Genomic DNA, 17834 nt, shown 5'->3' with positions numbered 1-17834 from the left:
CCCCGCGGCACCGCGTCTGCGAGGTGAGGTGCTGTGCTGGACCTCGCAGCCCGCGTCAGACCTGCTCTCAGCTTCGTAACGTTCTCCACTACTTGGCTGAATTCCGTTAGGTGTCCGGGGAACAGGTCCCAGGAGGAGAGAAGAGTCCATGCTAAGCAACAAAACACTTTAAGACCTGGGCTTGGAAGCTGGAAAACCTCCCAGAAAACGGTTTTCTCCCTGTAAGCGTCCCACCCCCGCCCGTCGCCAGCGCGGCGCACCGGCAGCGCTACCTCTTTCGTGTTAGCTGGCAGCTCCGAAGCCAGGGCCATCCAGAGACCAGCTGCAGACTTGTTCCCCAGGTCCCTGTAGCACTGTGAAGGAAAAAAGGACGGCGTGAGAAGGGTTAAAGAGGGAAAAGCGCGCAGCGGCTGGGCAATTATGAGCCCTGGCAACTGACTACAAGAGCTGTTTCTACCCTGAAGCAGCACCGTTTCAGGCGTCCAACACCTCCTGCCGTACCCTTCATGCACAGGATACTGTAATCACCAGCAGATTATGGAATACTGGATTCCCTTTTCTCTTTCTGTGGGATTTTGTGGGTGTGTTTTGGGGCAAGGAAGTTGGTTTTTTGATTGGAGATTTTGAGGTGTCCCTGTGATTTTCACCATTTTCAAAGCTCTAGCTTTATTTCCACCACCCCTCACATCGCTTTCATCACGACACCTCCCCAGGGAGGGCAGCCCATCATCTTCCGAAGCCTCCATTCCCTGGGGGGTTCAGGATGAGGCCCGGCTGCAGCACTGCCACACCTCACGCAGGTTTGCAATAGGCGCGAGACATTCTTCATCCTGAATCCTCCCCAGCAGCAAAGTCTCCGCTCTGCGCGGAAGGGAGCTTTTGGTGCCACGGAGGCATTTGGGGACTAGGAATTAAGGACGGTAAGAGGAGGTGGGTGCTAAAAAACCCCACCAGCAATGCAGTTAATGGCTGCAATTGCCACCAAAAGCCAACGTTCAGTTAGGATAAGGACAACAGCGGAACTCCTGCAGGGCTACTCCCTCAGACTGCGAGACGTCACCGCCCAGCACGTGCACTTCTGTGTCTGGGGGGGTTTTCCTGCGTTATGGGATCATTCTGAAAGGGAAATGTTTGTTCCACTGTGAGCGCTGTCAAATTTCTGCGTCTGGTGAACTGAAAATAGATGGAGTCATGGACACCCTCCAATCCTTTAAAAACCCTGCATCTCCGTCAAAACTGTCAGAACACGACTATGTCACCGAATTCCTTTTTCCTTTGGAGTCAGTGCTCTGATGGGTCAGCCGCCTTCAAAATAATTAGATCCCAACTGCACTAGCGACAGAGCCTGGCATTAGGAACAAACGAACCACCCCACTCCTATTAACATCTATGCTAATTGGTGTTTGCAGAGTATTTCTGAAGCTCAAGGACACCTGCCAGACAGGTGGTGAGCTGTCAGTCCCACAGAAAGGTACCAGCCCACCGAGATTACACACCAAATTTTACATCAGCTCTGACAATTCATCCAGGGTGAGACTTGCAAGGATCCACTGCTGCCACTTCACGGCAAGGAAGGACCAAGTCCTCTGTCCTTTACTCTATACAAGACATTTAGGGGTGATTTTGAATTTCCACACACGCTGGCTGTACTTACAAGCAGAGAGAAGCAGCTGAGAGCACAACTATCAAGGTGCAGAAGCAGCCAGGAACAAAAGGCTAGTGGCTTTGACACATACGTGGTTGATTTTACAGCAGACTCATTGCTAAAGACACAGCGTGAGCAAAGACAAAACCCAGCTGGTGTGCAGCCTACCACACCCCTTCCTGGGTTTTCTCCTCCGCTACCACCTTTGTTCTCCTTCAAGCAGATACTTCACGTGGAATGAATTCTGCACCTGGGTTGCAGGAATCATCGACTCCAGACCAAGCGGATCCTGCGACGTGCACGCCATCCCGACAGAATTCACAGTCCTTGGGACATTGGGAATTCAGGAATTTCACAGAGAATGACTACAGCTACTCTTTGCTACGCCCGCTCTGGCCAGTATTTCTAAAGCTCCAACTGGAAGTTGGAGGGATTCAGCAGCAATTTTACCACTTAAGAGCTCAAAAACAATCACTCCCTCAGTGCAAACGAGATGATCTTTGGAGATCCAGGCTCTCAGGGTGTATTTAATCATTGCTCAAGACTCCCAGCTGCACGGGTAAAAGGGAGACACACCTCATCCTTTTCTTTTCCCCATGATTCCCTTTCTGTATACACCCCAGAAACCCACAGGGGCGGAATTAGACCTCCAGCCTGTGGCTCACTCGCTACCAGCGCCGCTTTACACAGAACTGGATCCGTTACAAACAAGGATGCTCCACCGGACGACTCAAAGGCAAAACCCTCCCTGAATCTTGGTGCCTCTGCACCAGGTGATTTGGCCTTTTTCCGAAATGTCATCGTCTTAGAAAATCCTGCTTCTGCACGGAGTGACTTAGGCATGCCTTGCGCTGTACAGCCAGAGACACTTTGTCAATACAAACGTTTCTTACCCTAGGAGCATGTGAGCGACCCGAGAGAGCGACAAGTGGCTGGTTACCTTGGCAATGTACACTCTTCCTGCTTTGGAAAATCCTGGGCTCAGTTCCTCAACCTGCAAGGAACAGAGGGGAGGGCGGGACAGGCAGAGAAAAGCAGATGTTAGGGCGAAGGGCACAGTTGATGCTCACATCTACTGCACCTCTTAAAAAAGATGAACGAGCCCCACTTTTCCCACACACAGGTCGGGGCGAGTGCTTCCTGGGCTTGCCTGGCGGGGTGAGTCACGTTCAGACTCCCACACGGAGCCTGAGACTCAACAAACACCGTCCACCCCCTCCACCGACGTGGGCGTCCCGAAGAGCGGCGAGGCTGTGGAGCGGAGCACACGGGAGCCGAGCGCGACGACCTCCTGTGCGTGTGCCGTCCTACACCTCCCTGTCCTTTCAGCCTCATCCGCTCGGACTCCTCCCAGAAATGCCAGTGCCAAATCTCAACAATTGTCCCCCTTTTTTTTTCTCCCCCTTCCTGGCTACTAATTCCCAGCTTCCCGGTTGCTAACGTCCCTCTGCCTTCTTCCATTCACCTCAGTGACAGCCATCACTGCCAGCTGCTTTGTTCCAGGATGTTCCCATTACAGACCCTCGGCTTGACCCGTGTCCCATCTGCACTCCCCAGCGTGCTCGACCGAGATGCCTGAGCCCACACACCAGAGGAAGCGCCGACAGCTCGAGACAACAACGTCCGGCCTCTTAATTCTGTCGTCCGGCCTCTGACCCAGCTCAGCTTGTGACCAAGACTTCCGTTCGCCTGAAGCGTGCCAGCAGGAGGGCGAAATGGACCCTGCTGAGCTATGGGAAGTGCACTGCTCCGGGTATAACGAGCTTCCAGAGGGACGGTTTTGTGCCCTTTGAAAATTCTCTCTGTATCTGAGCAAAGCTAAACCCCAGAAACCACAGGCCGCTCTAACGTCGCAACAGAAGCGACGAGCTGGTTTTCTCTCTAATGAGCAGGAACAAACCACTTTGCCTCAAACTCGTCTCTGAAATGATTTGGCCACCTCCGGCTGAGCAGCGTAGTGCCCTAGGCAGACACCTATCACAAACTTCCCTCCCAAAGAACCAGGTTTGGGCAGAACTGTAAGGAACCGGAGGCACGATATTCCCCGACGCTCTGCAGAGCTGCTGGCCCGCTCCATGGGTTGTAAGGTGGTGCTGCACTTCGTCCCTGTAACGCTTCGGAGGGGCTTAAGGGTAGCTCTGAGATGGTCTAACTCATCCCTCTTGTGCAGACCCTTGCAACAAGAGCCACACACTGGAAACCATGACCTGGGCCCTGACTTCAATCCATTTTCATCAACAGGGGACAAAAAAGGCTTTTGGGGGGGCAGGATTCTTACACCATAAGATTCCTGAGAATCTCTTCCTAGAAATACATAAGTAGTGTGCCCCTGAAAGCCTGAAGTCGCCTTCCAAAGTTTGAAGTGGAGAAGTTTGACCTCCTGCTAAGTGTCCTGAGAGAAATTAAACAGCTGGAAGGTGACGAGCATTCCTGGGGATAAGCACACACAGACCTCAGGCCACAGGCGTTTAGTGTCAAGCAACGAATCACTCCACACCGCAGCTTTCAAATGGAAAGCCAAACCTCTTAAAATCAATTCTGATCCCTCTGGATCAGAGGTCTGGTTCTGGGGTCTTCAAAATCATGTTCTACTGTCTGGCTCCACAATTTTTGCTTTCACCACCCCTGCCCCCACAGGTCCTCATCTACGGAGATGTACGGCGGAGCACTCGGGGTGACAGGTTTCAGCAGAGCACAAGTCCCCCAACCCCACCCTCGGGATCGCTCCGTCAGGTTAGCCGTTCCCTTCCTTAGCAGCCGGCATTACCCGTAAGAAGTTCTGCAGCGCCTCCTGTACAGTGGCCGTGGGGGGAGCCTCAAACAAAGCCGAAGCAGTCTTTTTTTCCAGCCATCCCAGGTGGGAAACCTGCAGAGACAGTAGGATGAAACCATCAGACCCACTGGAGACGAGGAATTACCCGGTGCCCTGTAGCTGGCTCGTGCCCCTGGGAGAAAGCCAAAACTCTTGGTAGTGCTGGAGATTCTGGAGGAGTATCCCGGCCTGGCCACAGAATCAAACCTGCTCTGCTTCTCCTTGTCCCTCGCTTACACTTAGGTCAACCCTTGCCGTTCGTACCTCAGCTGCCCCACGCGTAACACTCAAAGGAGGATTTGTCTCTACAGCCAACTACGCCCCATCCTGGGAGTGTCCAAGGCCAGGCTGGATGAGGCTTGGAGCAACCTGGGCTATGGAAGGTGTCCCTGCCCATGGCAGGGGGTGGGGCTGGGGGGGCTTTACGGTCCCTTTCCACTCCTGCAGCTCCCCATTCCACTGTAACCGCCGGTGCCAATCACCCCCGCTCCAGGCTGCGGCTCCCCTTCTGACAGGAGCAAAGCACTTTCGAGATGTATAAACTGAACAGTCGATGGCTACTGCAAACCCTTAACAGGCACTAAATCTGATTTATGGTATTTGACTCCAAGCTTTTCCCTGTCAAGAAACATAAAGCAGCCGGCACGCTGCTTCCAATACCTCCAATACTTCGTGTAGCAAGCACAGAAGAAACACATGCAAAGGATTATACAGATAGACTGTGTGCAGGAGCTCTTGCCAGCCCTGAAATGTCCTTGATCACATCCATATGGGCTTACAGGACTGGAGGTAGTTTGTTCTGAATGACTGAAGCAGAGGGAACAGTGAGCTGGTTTGCAGCTAGTGCTTTTCCTGGTGCATTCGCTGCCATGTCACCTCCCACGCTGCCTGCAGTGACTCAAAAACTAAGTCCGGGGCCCTGAACCCTTCAGAGCAGTTCGGAAATAGCACTTCTGGCACACAGCTGCCCTCTGGGAAAGGGACTAGAAAGAGGGGAGACATGAAGACCAGGAGAGTGGCAATAAATAAATGAAACGGCAAAAACCCCAGGAGCTCTTATTCCACTGCGGTACAGGGAGTCCTCGTCGAGCCTTTCGTCGGTGCAGGACGACAGGGAGCGCACACGGCACTGGCAACACGAAACTGCACTCTGAAAGACTGCGGCGTGTGCTCAATGCCACTGCGCTCTCCCTGCCCTCCCCGGCCTTTGGTCTGCACAGAGCAACGCGCTGGAAACGGGCTCGGCCGGTGTGTGCCCCGACGGCCAGCTCAGCGTTCCTGTTGTCCCGCTCTCGCTATGAGCTGCCACCACCTCGTATGGAAAACCTCTGTCCTGAAAAATGCGGTGCATCGAGTGGAATGCCAGCACGAAGGTGACACCTCAGGTTTAGCAGGAGGCAGACGAGAGGGTGACAGAGCCCTGAACAGGCTGCCCAGAGGTGACGGAGTCTCCTTCCCTGGAGACTTTCCAAAGCCCCTGGACTTGTTCCTGTGTGATCTACTCTGGGTGATCCTGCTCTGGCAGGGGGGTTGGACTAGATGATCCCTAGAGGTCCCTTCCAACCCCCACCACTATGACTGTGAGATGGGCTGCCCAAGACTCGACTACCGTTAGAAAACCCACTCAGATGGCAAGCTGAGAGATCAGGGGTGTTTTTCTCAGCACTGAAGAGTTTCTACATCCCACACAAGTGCAACTTCTAAACTACTTCAAGCGCCCAGGACATTTCCATCCCAGCACTTGCTGATACAACATCCGAGTTCAGCGCCGAAAGAGAGCCTGTCCCTAGGGCTGGCAGTTTGAACCCACTGATACCTTTCCTTCAAACAGGGAGTTAAACTCCAAGGAGGAGGAAAACAGCCATAAGCAGTAATAAACTGGTTTACCTGGTAACACCACCTGCCCAACAGGTAGTAAGACTTTGGATCCTCTGGTTTCAGTTCAATCGCTTTGTCGATGTGTTCCTACGGAAAATCAACACCAAGACACATTACATCTTTGTCACAAGCACATAATATCCCCAAGAGCAAATGTGGAAAGAGGAAAGGAAGAAAGCCACAGTGTACGCGCCAGCAATCAATACAATTACAGCTGCAAAAGGATTCCAAATTTTCCTAAAACGCTGTCAGTGAGCACAGAGAACCAGCGTTTTATCAGCCTCGGAGACAAGAATTCCTGCACACAAATGAAGCTGCCCTTCACGGTGTTCTTCCTCCTTCTCAGAGCCTGGGCATCCCCAACTTACTGGTCACGCCAGTAGCTGACGAGGCAGTAATTACACGTGGCCTGTTGTGCAGCGACCGCCCCAGGGGAGCCTCTTACCCTGTCACCCTGCTGGGGACGAAAGGCAAATAAAGGAGCCGGAGGCAGATGAAATCCTCTGAAAAGTAACTGCTTCGCACCCCGGGGAGGGAGCAGGCATCCTCACAGGCAGTTACCGAAGAAGGGTTGGTGCTGTATCTCACTACCACACGGTAATTTCACATTTCAAGTTCTCAGTCTCATCACACATTTTGTTTGCAAGGCTTTTGGTTTTGTTTCCCTGAGGTTACAGCATGCAAAAGTGCAGAGCCAGGGCAGGCACCCTCGTCACCGGAATCGCCTTCCGCAGCCCAACCCACCCACTCAGAGCAGCTCTTGGAGACCTGTCGCTTCCCCAGTAAGGGCTGGAGCCCGTTTTCTTCACTTACGACTACAGAAACAAATACTGTTCCATACTTACACGAGGAACAGCACGTCCTTTCCACTCACCTTGAAAACATACCCAGTCTGAATGCGCTCCCGAGTACTCTGATGCTGCGATAACTGCCCACAGAGAACAGCGTACCTAGGGGGAGATGTGGCATGAGGTCAGTCACCTGTAAATACACATTTACAATCTGCTGGTACCTTCAGAGGCGTTAAAGCCTCACAACTTACTGGAGAAAACAAGGAATGCTGTACTTCTTTTTCAGGGAAGAGACACATGCAGTAAAAATTTAGCACACAAGAAGGTATCAGCTTGAAGGATGCCGGGAGGTCAAGGGGAGCGGTTTGACACGAGACGAAAATGCATGGCACTGCTGGCTGGAAAGCCTTCCTTCCAGGTAAAACAGGAGCAGCACACGCCTACAGCCTACATTTCTTCACTCAGCAACAGAACTGCGTCAAAACGCAGAGCAAGGAGGAGCAAACGCTACTGCAGCGGGAGCCAGAACTACGGAAAGCTCTAACTACGGAGCGCAGGGATCTCCATGGGCAACACCCAACTATAGCACAGAGCTTGTCTGCCTCGAGGGAAAATATTGGGAAAACCTACCTATATCCTCCTGCCCGACACGGCCACTGGACTTGGGAAACAAAACAGCAGGTTTTCAGTGTTGCAGGCCCAAAGCCATTCAGTTTTGACCAGTAAGAGGTCGCAAATGTTGACCCCGAGAAGCGGAGTACCACGTAAAATCAGTTATTTCATGAGCTGCGAAAGCTAAGGAAGGTTAATTAGCCACGGATTTGCACCATCCCATCTCACCTCCCGCCCTCCCTCGCTGCACTGCTTCCCGATAAACAACAAATCTTGGAGGAGCACCGCGGCTGAACAGGACACACGGACGTTTCAGCCGCGCGGATTCGGTCTGTGTCCTCTGCCATCCCGCTCAGGTGGGAGCCGTGGGAATGCAGCAGGCTCCCTCCGCTTCTGGGGTTGGCTCAAAGGTGGAAAGGGTGGAGAAACGAGTAACACAAGTCTCGTCCTTGCAGAAGCTAAAGCTGCAGAGAAGAAAGACGCACACAAACTCCCCGCGAGTCCCGCGACGCCCCAGCCCAGCGCTGCCGAGTGCTTGGCCTCATCTCGCCGCGGCACGTCCCGCGACATCCCCGGCGAGGGTTAACCACAGCAGCTGTTGGCGCAGGAAGCTGTCAGGATCTCCAAAGACACTTTCTCCAGTGTCACAAAAACACCCACAAAACATTCCACACCTCATTGCCTCAACCACATTTTCACGAAGAAGCTGCATCTCCTGAATATTTACGACTTGGTCATTAAATCCCATCCCTTTAACACGTGAATTTTCTTGGGAAAAACTCTGCCTCGGTTCTAAAATCCTCATTTTTCAAGGTAATGAAGAGATTACCAGGTCAACGCCTTAACTGGGTAAAACCCTCCCCCCCCACTGAAAAAGTTCACAGCTGCCCTGCCACGATCTGTCACTTCCAGACCATGAAATTAAGTGTTATGATCTCCCCCACTTTGTTTCACAACAAAGATCAGCCTGTGCTGAACAGCCCTAACCACAACATGACTAGGGCTTAGAAATACAAGCCAATAAAGGGCTTAGTTTCTAAAAATCACAAGATAAAACATTCCTGTACCGTAAATCATGCAGTCTGCAGTCCTGCCTAACGCACAGGGACTTGCCAGACTATGGCTGCTAGAACCATACCCTTTAGGTACCCGAAGATGTGGGCAGGCACTGATTAGGTCAAGTTTAGGGTTCTGCAACTTTTTTAAATGGGAGTTAAGCCCTGCACAGCCCTTTATGCTACCCTGTCCTTCCTCGGGGAAAGCCTAGGGAGGCCCTTTGAGGCAGCAAGAAATCCGAGGGGACACTAAGGTCAGTCCGATCCCACCGCCAGCAATCACAGAATGTCAAGTGGTGCGACACGGAGCTGTCGAGAAACAAAAAATACCAGCTCTTTTTTAACAGCCTGAGGAAAAGTTACATAAGGAAGCAGTAAGTAGTCGTCCTGTCTTTGTGGCATGAACTTAAAAAACAACCCCAGCGTGGTGAGAGATGCCAGAACTGGCTTTTCTCTGCAATCCTGGGGAAAAGCGACTTTACCCAACCCAGCTTTCCCGCTTACAGCCCTTTGCACGAACCCTCCTTTCCAACTGGCGCTTCGCGGCCCAGGGCCAACAGGCTGATGGGGATTTTCACATGCAAGACTTGGCACTTCCGAGATTTTTAGGCTCTGGAGGCCTCAGACCTCTCACTCGGCAGCGCCAACGCTGGGTTTTGCCTCTCTCTTCTGCTTGTTTAGCTTGGCCTGTTGGAGTTGTTTGTTCCAGTCCGTTTGGGGAAATGCCTTGGGACGAGCGTCACAAGCGGCAGGAGCCCTGAGCGGCAGCAGCGGGATAGATTAAAAGTAATGCGTTAGGGCAGGGGATTTTCATCTTCAGTAAACAACACGTAACCTCTGCAGCATGGCCCAGATCGACGGCTCAGCAGTTACCGAAACCCCTCGTTATGATATTGCTTGACTAATTATTAACCAGAACTACTCATGAAGCCGCTGACACTGGTCAAACTGCAAGTTCCCATGGGAATCTCAGCTCCGTAAGGATTTCCCCGTTTACTAGAACATAAACTCTGTGGAAGCAGATACCGCCAGAAGAGAGACTGACTGTTCTTCCAGCTCAAATCCCCGAGCTCGGAACGCGCCGCTTTGAAGAACCTTCGTTTGTGCTGCTGCACTCTGGCTGACTCCCCCCAAGCCGGACTTCTGGCCTCTGAGCGCAGAACACACAGCTCTGCGCAGCCCGGCACCTCCAGCTCCATGGCCGGGGTGGTTTGCCAACCCAAATACACCTCTTCTCTCTTTTAACCATTGCAGAGACTCACTGGCCGAGCGTGCCGGTGCTCCCGTCTGCGTAAGGCCACCAGTTCATTGAACAGATGGTGAGGCAAAGGGGACTGAAAGGAGAAGGGGGAGAAGCAGCTATTTTGCAGCCAACCGATAAAAGTCCAATAGCGTGTCTTATATTGCCCAAGAGGAGTCAAACATTAAAAGTCTGATTACTAGCCACAGCGTGAAGAGATGAAAGTTCTTTGACATCAAAATTTGCTTCACACACGTTTAACTAATTTTTCACTGTAACGCCCAACAGCTTAATGTTTCCTGCTCAGTCAGTAGCGCTGCGGGGTTCTTTGCTCTAGAATACCTCATCACCTCAGACATGGGCAGTTCAGAAGAGCTGCAGCGGGGGTTCAGCGGCCTCGGTTGGAGCGATGCCGGGTGAAACCAAGAGCTGCCCTCTAGAATGTTTCTCTTGACACCTCTTCCCTGGAATACCTTTAGTTCAGGCAGCCTGTGATGTGTCAAAGCTTTAATTGTAGCAGAAGACAGTCTTCTCCCGCTTGGCAGGAAGCAGAAGCCAGTCTTTCCTGAAAGGACACGGGCCTCAGGAGCCTCCATGGGAGGAACTGCTGCAGAGTCTTTCACACACTGTTTTCACTTGTGGGAGTTGGGTTTTAAGGACAGAGTCTTAAAATGATGTGCCCAAGAAGGTCTGTGCTCTTGGGACAGTGGTTCAGGCTGCAGCTCGGGCAGCGTTGCAGGTGGGGTTTGATTTCTCCAGAAACGCTGCTCTGGGATGAGGCTGCGGACGCCAGCGACGCTGGGGAGATCACGGCTGCTATTGCTAATGGCCTGTTCTAGGGCGGGGAGCTCGGGGGGCTTGTAAAAGGAGCTCGTCGTGCCCACGGAGATGATATTTAACAGTTTGGGACATGGATGTGCAAAGCACTTCCTTCTGCAAGGAAACGTCAGGCTCCTGAGACACAGAGCTGAGGCCGGGGGGATGAAGCGCGGGCCAAGGCCGGGGGGATGAAGCGCGGGCTGAGGCCGTACGGCAGAGCAGTACGATCACGCGTGCGTGCGAAGGGGACTTCACCTTTTAACCCTTCAGAAAGCTGCGGGTAGCGTGCGTACGGTGACCCGTGTGCATCACTCGAAGGCTGAAACGCTTGATGTCTTAAAACCCTTTGGGCAGCAGCCAGTTTTCTGAATTTATTAAATGAAATGTTATTAAAGGGGTGGTGGAAAACATCCTGAACTGTCCCTCGATGCATACTTGATTGAGTTTTTTTACGATTTAAGGGCAGCTGTAGGTATTTTTGTGAGTCAGAACAGGGGTGAAGCCAAGGTTCATCACTTCAGTTTGTGATGTGATTCCTTAGGGTGTAAATACGTGTCAAATATTTTAATCCCCAAGGAAAATTGAGACAGCGACAGCAGAAAGTGAGTGTTGCTGCGAGCCAGAACAGGATTGTGCTTAAATTTCTAGCGTACCTGCCGTCATCGTCAAGTACCCTTTTCGACCAATCCACACCTGTCAATTTGCCATCTTTGCGTAACTGTTGGCTTTTTTAGGACTCAGGCTGGGCTTTTACCTCCCACGTCCAGCCAGCAAGGCTCTCCCTCCAAGCAAGCAAGAACAGACTTACGAGCTTGCTCTGTCCTCCCGTTCATGAGCTGAAATCTGCTAAGGGAGAAATCAGTGTAGTTGGAGACAGTGTCTATCTGTTCCCAGATCTTTCACAACTAAAGCAGAGAATGACTCTGATGTCTACCAAAAGCAGGAGTCAGCTGTGAGAGGGGAGTACCTGGGCATTACGAACACTCGGCACACTACCAGTCAGCCTACAGCACACAGACCTGTTCCGGAGGCACCAAGTGCATCAAACGGCCAACACAGCTCTCCCGTTTCTCTGTTCCTAAGTGGTGCCCAGAGGAAGGCACAGCCAGAGGCCTGACCCATCACACAGAGGCTGGACCATCTGTGGAGCCCCGATCAAATCCCAGTTCTGTCCCAGACAGCGCTGCGGGGCCGGCTGTCTTGGGACCAGCTGACTTCCAAGAGCAAGCGACTATAACAACAGCTTTGTCCCAGACCAAATGTCAGGAAAACCCAAGAGATCCATGCAAGGACTCTCCTCATACTTGGGCAGATCCCAAAGCTAGTCCAGACACAGTCCCAGACACTTACTGCTTTCTCTGTCATTCCTGAGAAACCACTTGCTATCCTGCTGCCAAAGCCTTCCAACCATCCAGCCACAAAACGCTGCGGGGCTGCAGCCAGTCACGCTCCGCGCAGCACTGCCTCCGCCAGCTCGCGGAGATCCCTCCTCGCGCAAAGTTGTCTTCCTCGTCTGTCAGTCGTTACTGCAACCACCGTGAGGCACGGCGGGGGGAACAGCAGCTTTACTCCCAACGACGACTGCATGCCACCTGTCTCCTGCCTTCCCTGATAAGCACCGCAGCTTAAACCAGTAAAACTGGGAGCGATTTGGGCAACAGGAGCAAACAATAGGGCGCAGGGACCAATCAGTAAGCACCCAAACCCAGCACAGCTGCATCCGAAGCGACCCCTACGCGAGAAGAGGCAGCTGATAAAACAGAAGCGATGGTCAACGTGAAATAACGCACCCGGGGAAAAACGCAGCCCCAGTGACACCTACACAGTCACGGCTTCACACGGCCCGTACCACAGCGGAGATGGTAAAATCGCTGGGATTTCCTGGTCTTCCTATTAAAATGCCCATTCAGTAGGTGGGGGAGGAGAAGGTGGCACTGCTGAATGCTGTCTGTGGGTAAGGGATCACCACGGCACTGCTGCACAAATCCACGCTGTTCCCACAGCTTGTGTTCCCACACTTCCGTCTGAGAAATGACAGGGTAGGAAGAGAATGACGGGAGAGCCAACACGGGCGATGAGAGACAGTGAAACGGTTCCCTAAGAAGAGGGATAACAAAGGATTAGGATTCCTTAGCAAGGGAAACAGACACTGAAGAGGGAAACAGGACAGAACAGACCCAAAATTTACTGAGGACGTGTGAATAACCATTCCCTGCTCATCCCCAACAAAAACCCAGAGCTGGGCCACCAGATCAAAACCAGTAAAGCTTTAAAATCTCTACCGGCGATGCCAGTGTAGCAGGATTTTTCTCCACACGGCACATTAAATTCCGGGATCTGTACCAGAAGATGGTGTGGAAGCAGAGGGAACCGAGTGGTTAAAACCAGATCGGACCAACTCAACTCGCCCCCCTGCCGCCGGTGCGGAGGGCGCTGAAGGAAAGCGATCGCCGCACGCTTTCCCATTTGGGTTAGGAACGTTTTGCTAACCGCTGCCACCCCAGCCAGCGCGGGGAACGAAACCCACTCCCGAGCGACGAGCCCGTGACCTGAGTAAAGGGCAGGCAGCCTACGACGTCTTTCAGAACTACGGTTTATCCTGCATTTTTCATTTCAATCTTCCCGTGTATTAAGCATCATTTCTCCAGCAGTATTTTTTTCTCAGGGTACTATCAATTAGCATAAAGAGAGAGTGCAATTAAACCAGCTTGCGACCACCCCATGACCCCTACGGAGCTGGAAAGGGAACAATTTCCTGTTCTGTTCATGGCAGAAAATAATTATTTCTGCGGCCGACAAAGGTAGTTACATCTTCATTTCCAACAAGTCCCACGCCTCCCACATGCCACTCGGCTATTTCCTTTCCCCAGCTGCCCTGTCTGCAGCTGCTCTCTGGAATTAACAGCAAGATGTAGATGTGCAGAGGCCCTACCCCTGTTTGGAAAAGAGAGAGCTCCAGCAGGACAGGAATTGTGCACTCTTCCAGCAAAACCGCTGAGAGCAGGGTGGGCGCAGGCACCGAGAGCACCCCAGCCTGAGAGTTCCTGCTGGAGACACAGGACTAAACGTCACATCACAGCCCTGACCGCACACCATGAACTCGGAATTACGGAGCTCAGTGACCAAGGTTACACCCTGGACTGGAACCGCTGTAACATCAAACCCCCAAGCAGCCAAGTGGCTTACAAACTCCAAGACTCAGCCCGGTGACTAAAAGCCCATTCCTCCAAGATGCTAAACAAGCAGACAAAGCCAAACACCACAACCTGCTAATACCAGGCACTAGTCCCCCTGTACCTCCTCCTGTCAAAGCTCTAATCAACTCACTGCTAGGAGCTGAAATACACAGTCTTTTCAAGACGATAAAGGCATTTATTTAGATGCCAGTAGTCCAAACTGACCTCCTAGATAAGTTTACTCACCTCACAAGAGCACAGCTTTCGTTTGGTAAAGATACTCAGCATCCTGTTTTCCCAGTAATTTCCATTTGAGAAATCATTTCTCTTTTGTTCTGTTTTACATGTTGTCGGTTCTTCCCAGCAACTGCTGACAAACACTGCTCATCAAGGAGTTCACCACAGAAGCACATTCCCTTACCTCTACAAGTATCTGTATCACCTACAACCTTTCTTTTGATGTATTTTTAAAAAGAGCCACCCTTGCAACCTCATTGGTGAGCTGCACCCCAAACCCGTTCATTCAGGCTGCTGAAGACAAGGAACCATCCCTCTTGCCTACCTCCTTCCTGAAATCCTAACCAGCTGCAGCATTTACACCAACACGGAACACCTCGCTTGGCGAAACTGCAGATCATTTCATCCTTTATCACGAAAAAAATACGACCTATCTCTGGGAAAGAAGAGCCATGTGCTGCTGTCCCAATTCACTTCAAAGCCAGAGCGCTTCGCCGTGCCAAGCAGCGCTGCCAAGCCAGAAGACACTCTCCAGAAGACTGGAAGAGGCTGCCTGGTAAGAACGATATTTGTATTTACTCCAGAATTAGGATGAATCTAACACTGGCACAGCACTAAGCCCACGCTCACAGGCCCAGCCGATTGAGGCCAAGGTTACCTCTCGACATTAAGCATCCCCACGCAGCACAGCATTATCGAAACGTCAGTAACCCAGTAAAACCTAACAGTTTCCCCAAGAATGCTGGGGAAAGACAAGGGAAAAACCTCACTCATATTTACTGTGTAACTCTCCAGACCCTGGTGCTGCAGCTGGCCGCGAGCTGGGCTTGGAAGGACACGCATGTTACTCTACAGGGGCTGAAAAGGGGCCAAAGGAAACAGGAGGGTTCGTGAAAGAAAATGAAGAGCCCCGTCATACTGAGCTCTCAAACTCAGGAACTGGCCTGCTGCAAGTTATCTGCACAAAACACATTCTTTGGCAGCCCATCTACACCCAACATGGAACAGGGCGCTGCAACAGGCGTTTTCCCAGGGTCTGCACAATCAGAAGCAACGCCGACGGAGTTCAGCTCCCTTCTGTGCCGAGACGCGCGCAGCATCCCACCCAGGCACGCGCAAGGGGCCAAAAAAACAGCTCCCCAGCAAGTCACTGCATCCCGCTTCCTGCGAGGGCGACGGCACAACTCCCAGGAAAGCTCCTAAAGAACCTTTCCTTCACTCCCCCTTTCCCAAATACAGGCACTCCCGCCCCGAGCAGCCCAAAGAACAGGCAGGCTCCTAAGCTGAGCGTGGTGAGCGCCCAGAGCAGCTCCCTGTGCTTACTCATCTCCAGCCCGCTTGACAACAGCCTGTTCCTCCAAGCCGGAAGCTCATCCTTCACCAAAGTTCATCCTTGACTCGTCAGGTGCCGACTCACAAAAGCCTCGGGACAACCTGCTCACAGCACCCAGAGCTCCTGGGGAGCTTTTGCTCGAGAACTCCTGCCCATCCCGTCTCAAAAAACCACCTACCTGAAGGGGCACAAGCACAGCGAAGTTTGTTGCTCGAATCCCAACTAAACCGATCAAGCCGCGACTTACACCAGTTAACCAGAGCTGTGAAAAATGGCTTTTTGAGGTACGCTCCAAGAGCAAGTAAGCTCTTTTTTGGCTGTTTTTCGTTTAAAATGCAGCTCCGCCCACAGCAATCTCCAAGTTCATTTCCTACGCTTCCTAAAAGCCGGAAGTAGAAGTTACGTACCACTGATGGCACTCGGCACTTTGATCCCACGTCTGCAAAGCAGTTTCCATCTCTTCTTTCCCTGCAAGGCAGTAGCCAGAGATAAGACATTCAGCCACTTTCTCCCTTTACTTCCTTCGTGGCCAGAGGAGGCCCCGGAGATGCTCCAAGGGCTGGAGCCCCTCTGCCCTGGGGACAGGCTGGGGGAGTTGGGGGGTTCCCCCTGGAGAAGGGAAGCTCCGGGGAGACCTCAGAGCCCCTTCCAGTGCCTGGGGGGCTACAAGAAAGCTGGGGGGGCTTTTCCCAAGGGCAGGGAGTGACAGGACAAGGGGTGACGGGGTTAAACGGAAAGAGGGAGATGGAGATGGGCCATCAGGAAGTAAGTCTTCCTGCAGAGGGTGGGGAGCACTGGGCCAGGTTCCCAGAGAAGCTGTGGATGCCCCATCCCTGGGAGGGTCCAAGGCCAGGCTGCATGAGGCTGGGAGCACCCTGGGCTATGGAAGGTGTCCCTGCCCGTGGCAGGGGGGGGGGCTGGGGGGCTTTGAGGTCCCTTCCCACCCAAACCAGTCTGTGTCTCTATGATTCTATGATACATTTGGCTTGAAAACGTTCGGTAAGTAATTTCACACTCCCACAGCGATACGGAACATCCAAGACCACTCAGAGAGATCATCCAACAGGGTTCCACCCCATCTGGAAGAGCAGCCATCTACATATAATGAAAACATCTTCCCTGCCACGCTAAGAAAAGGTAATTAGAGTTTTCAGTGGGTTTGCTCTGATTAATTTCACACCTCAGACCTGGGACCTGTCCCACGTCCCTGTCTCTTCTCCAGGAACCTGCAGCCTCAGAAAGCCGACGGCGGAGGGGGAAAAAGCAGGGTTTGTAGCTCCGAAGGGTCATGTCAGCTTAGACCCCCAATGTCCCTCGCCTCGAGAACGCAGTTCCTTACCATCAGCCGCGTACGACCTCTTCTCATCCGCGTCTTCCGCAATCTCACACATGTCACTATACGCTCGGGCCAGGCGCCAACGGAAGTCCTTCTGGTCCGCGTACTGCGGGGAAAACAAAGGGCACACATCCAGACCCCTGCAGCCACTGACAGTGGAGGAATCAAGTGGCATTTCTGGAACTTTCCAAGGCCTCAGTTGTACAAGAATTAAAGCAGAACCACCAAGGAGCAAACAGGCTGGCCACGTCTGTAACTGCACTGACAAGGCTACGCTGCTGCGACGGGTCTAACTGCTGCTGCCTTCTAACACGGAACCCAGCTTCAAAGGCCACGCTGGGGGCAGCTCTTTCGCGGCCTTCGCTAAGCTCAAAACACTGGGAGCAAGAATCACCCTAAACCTCACCACTACATTAAAATCCGTAATTTGAATTTCACTTTTTCCATGCTCCCGTCCGCGTTCTAACAGCTTCACATCCTGCCTTGTTCTCCAGCTGGGGACAGTACCATCGGCGTGCTGCTCAATCGGAGGTGGAGGTGTTCTGACAAACTCAAGCTTCATTAAAAACAAAAGCGTAATATCTTAAACCAGAACCACCTAACAGTCTGGTGTCTTGTGTGATAGTACTGCAAATAAAAAGTGGGAGAACCCCCAGAAAGCAGCACACAGGCGAGTTTCGGAAGCCAACGGGCCTGCCATTTCTCCCGGGTGGGAAGGAGAAAACAATCTCCTTGAATTAGACCTCATCAAGTTCCCTGTTATTTCTTCCCTTCTATTCCTCTTGGAAACACAGGAGCCAAACACGTTTGGCTTTTGAGGGCTGGTACCCACGACGTGTACTTTGCAGGCTCTGCAGTACTCGGGAAAACGCCAACAGAGCGGCTGCAGCGGGCACAGGC

General features: G+C 52.4%; 1 protein-coding gene across 1 annotated transcript in view; it reads right to left on the bottom strand.

The window, feature by feature from the left end:
* The window catches only part of RMDN3 (regulator of microtubule dynamics 3), a gene marked incomplete at its 5' end in the record, with an annotated part of 25943 nt that overhangs the window by 1532 nt on the left and 6577 nt on the right, over positions 1–17834 (bottom strand). The window contains 7 exons of the mRNA XM_010156202.1: positions 273–353; positions 2586–2639; positions 4413–4511; positions 6345–6422; positions 7210–7285; positions 16006–16066; positions 16938–17040. Coding sequence (XP_010154504.1) covers positions 273–353; positions 2586–2639; positions 4413–4511; positions 6345–6422; positions 7210–7285; positions 16006–16066; positions 16938–17040 — 552 coding nt within the window. The remainder of the gene's footprint in view (positions 1–272; positions 354–2585; positions 2640–4412; positions 4512–6344; positions 6423–7209; positions 7286–16005; positions 16067–16937; positions 17041–17834) is intronic.

Source organism: Eurypyga helias, unplaced genomic scaffold (assembly GCF_000690775.1).
Source record: "Eurypyga helias isolate BGI_N326 unplaced genomic scaffold, ASM69077v1 scaffold16157, whole genome shotgun sequence".
Lineage (NCBI taxonomy): Eukaryota > Metazoa > Chordata > Aves > Eurypygiformes > Eurypygidae > Eurypyga > Eurypyga helias.
Note: the sequence above shows the minus strand (reverse complement) of the source record. Positions and strands in the feature narration are given on the sequence as shown.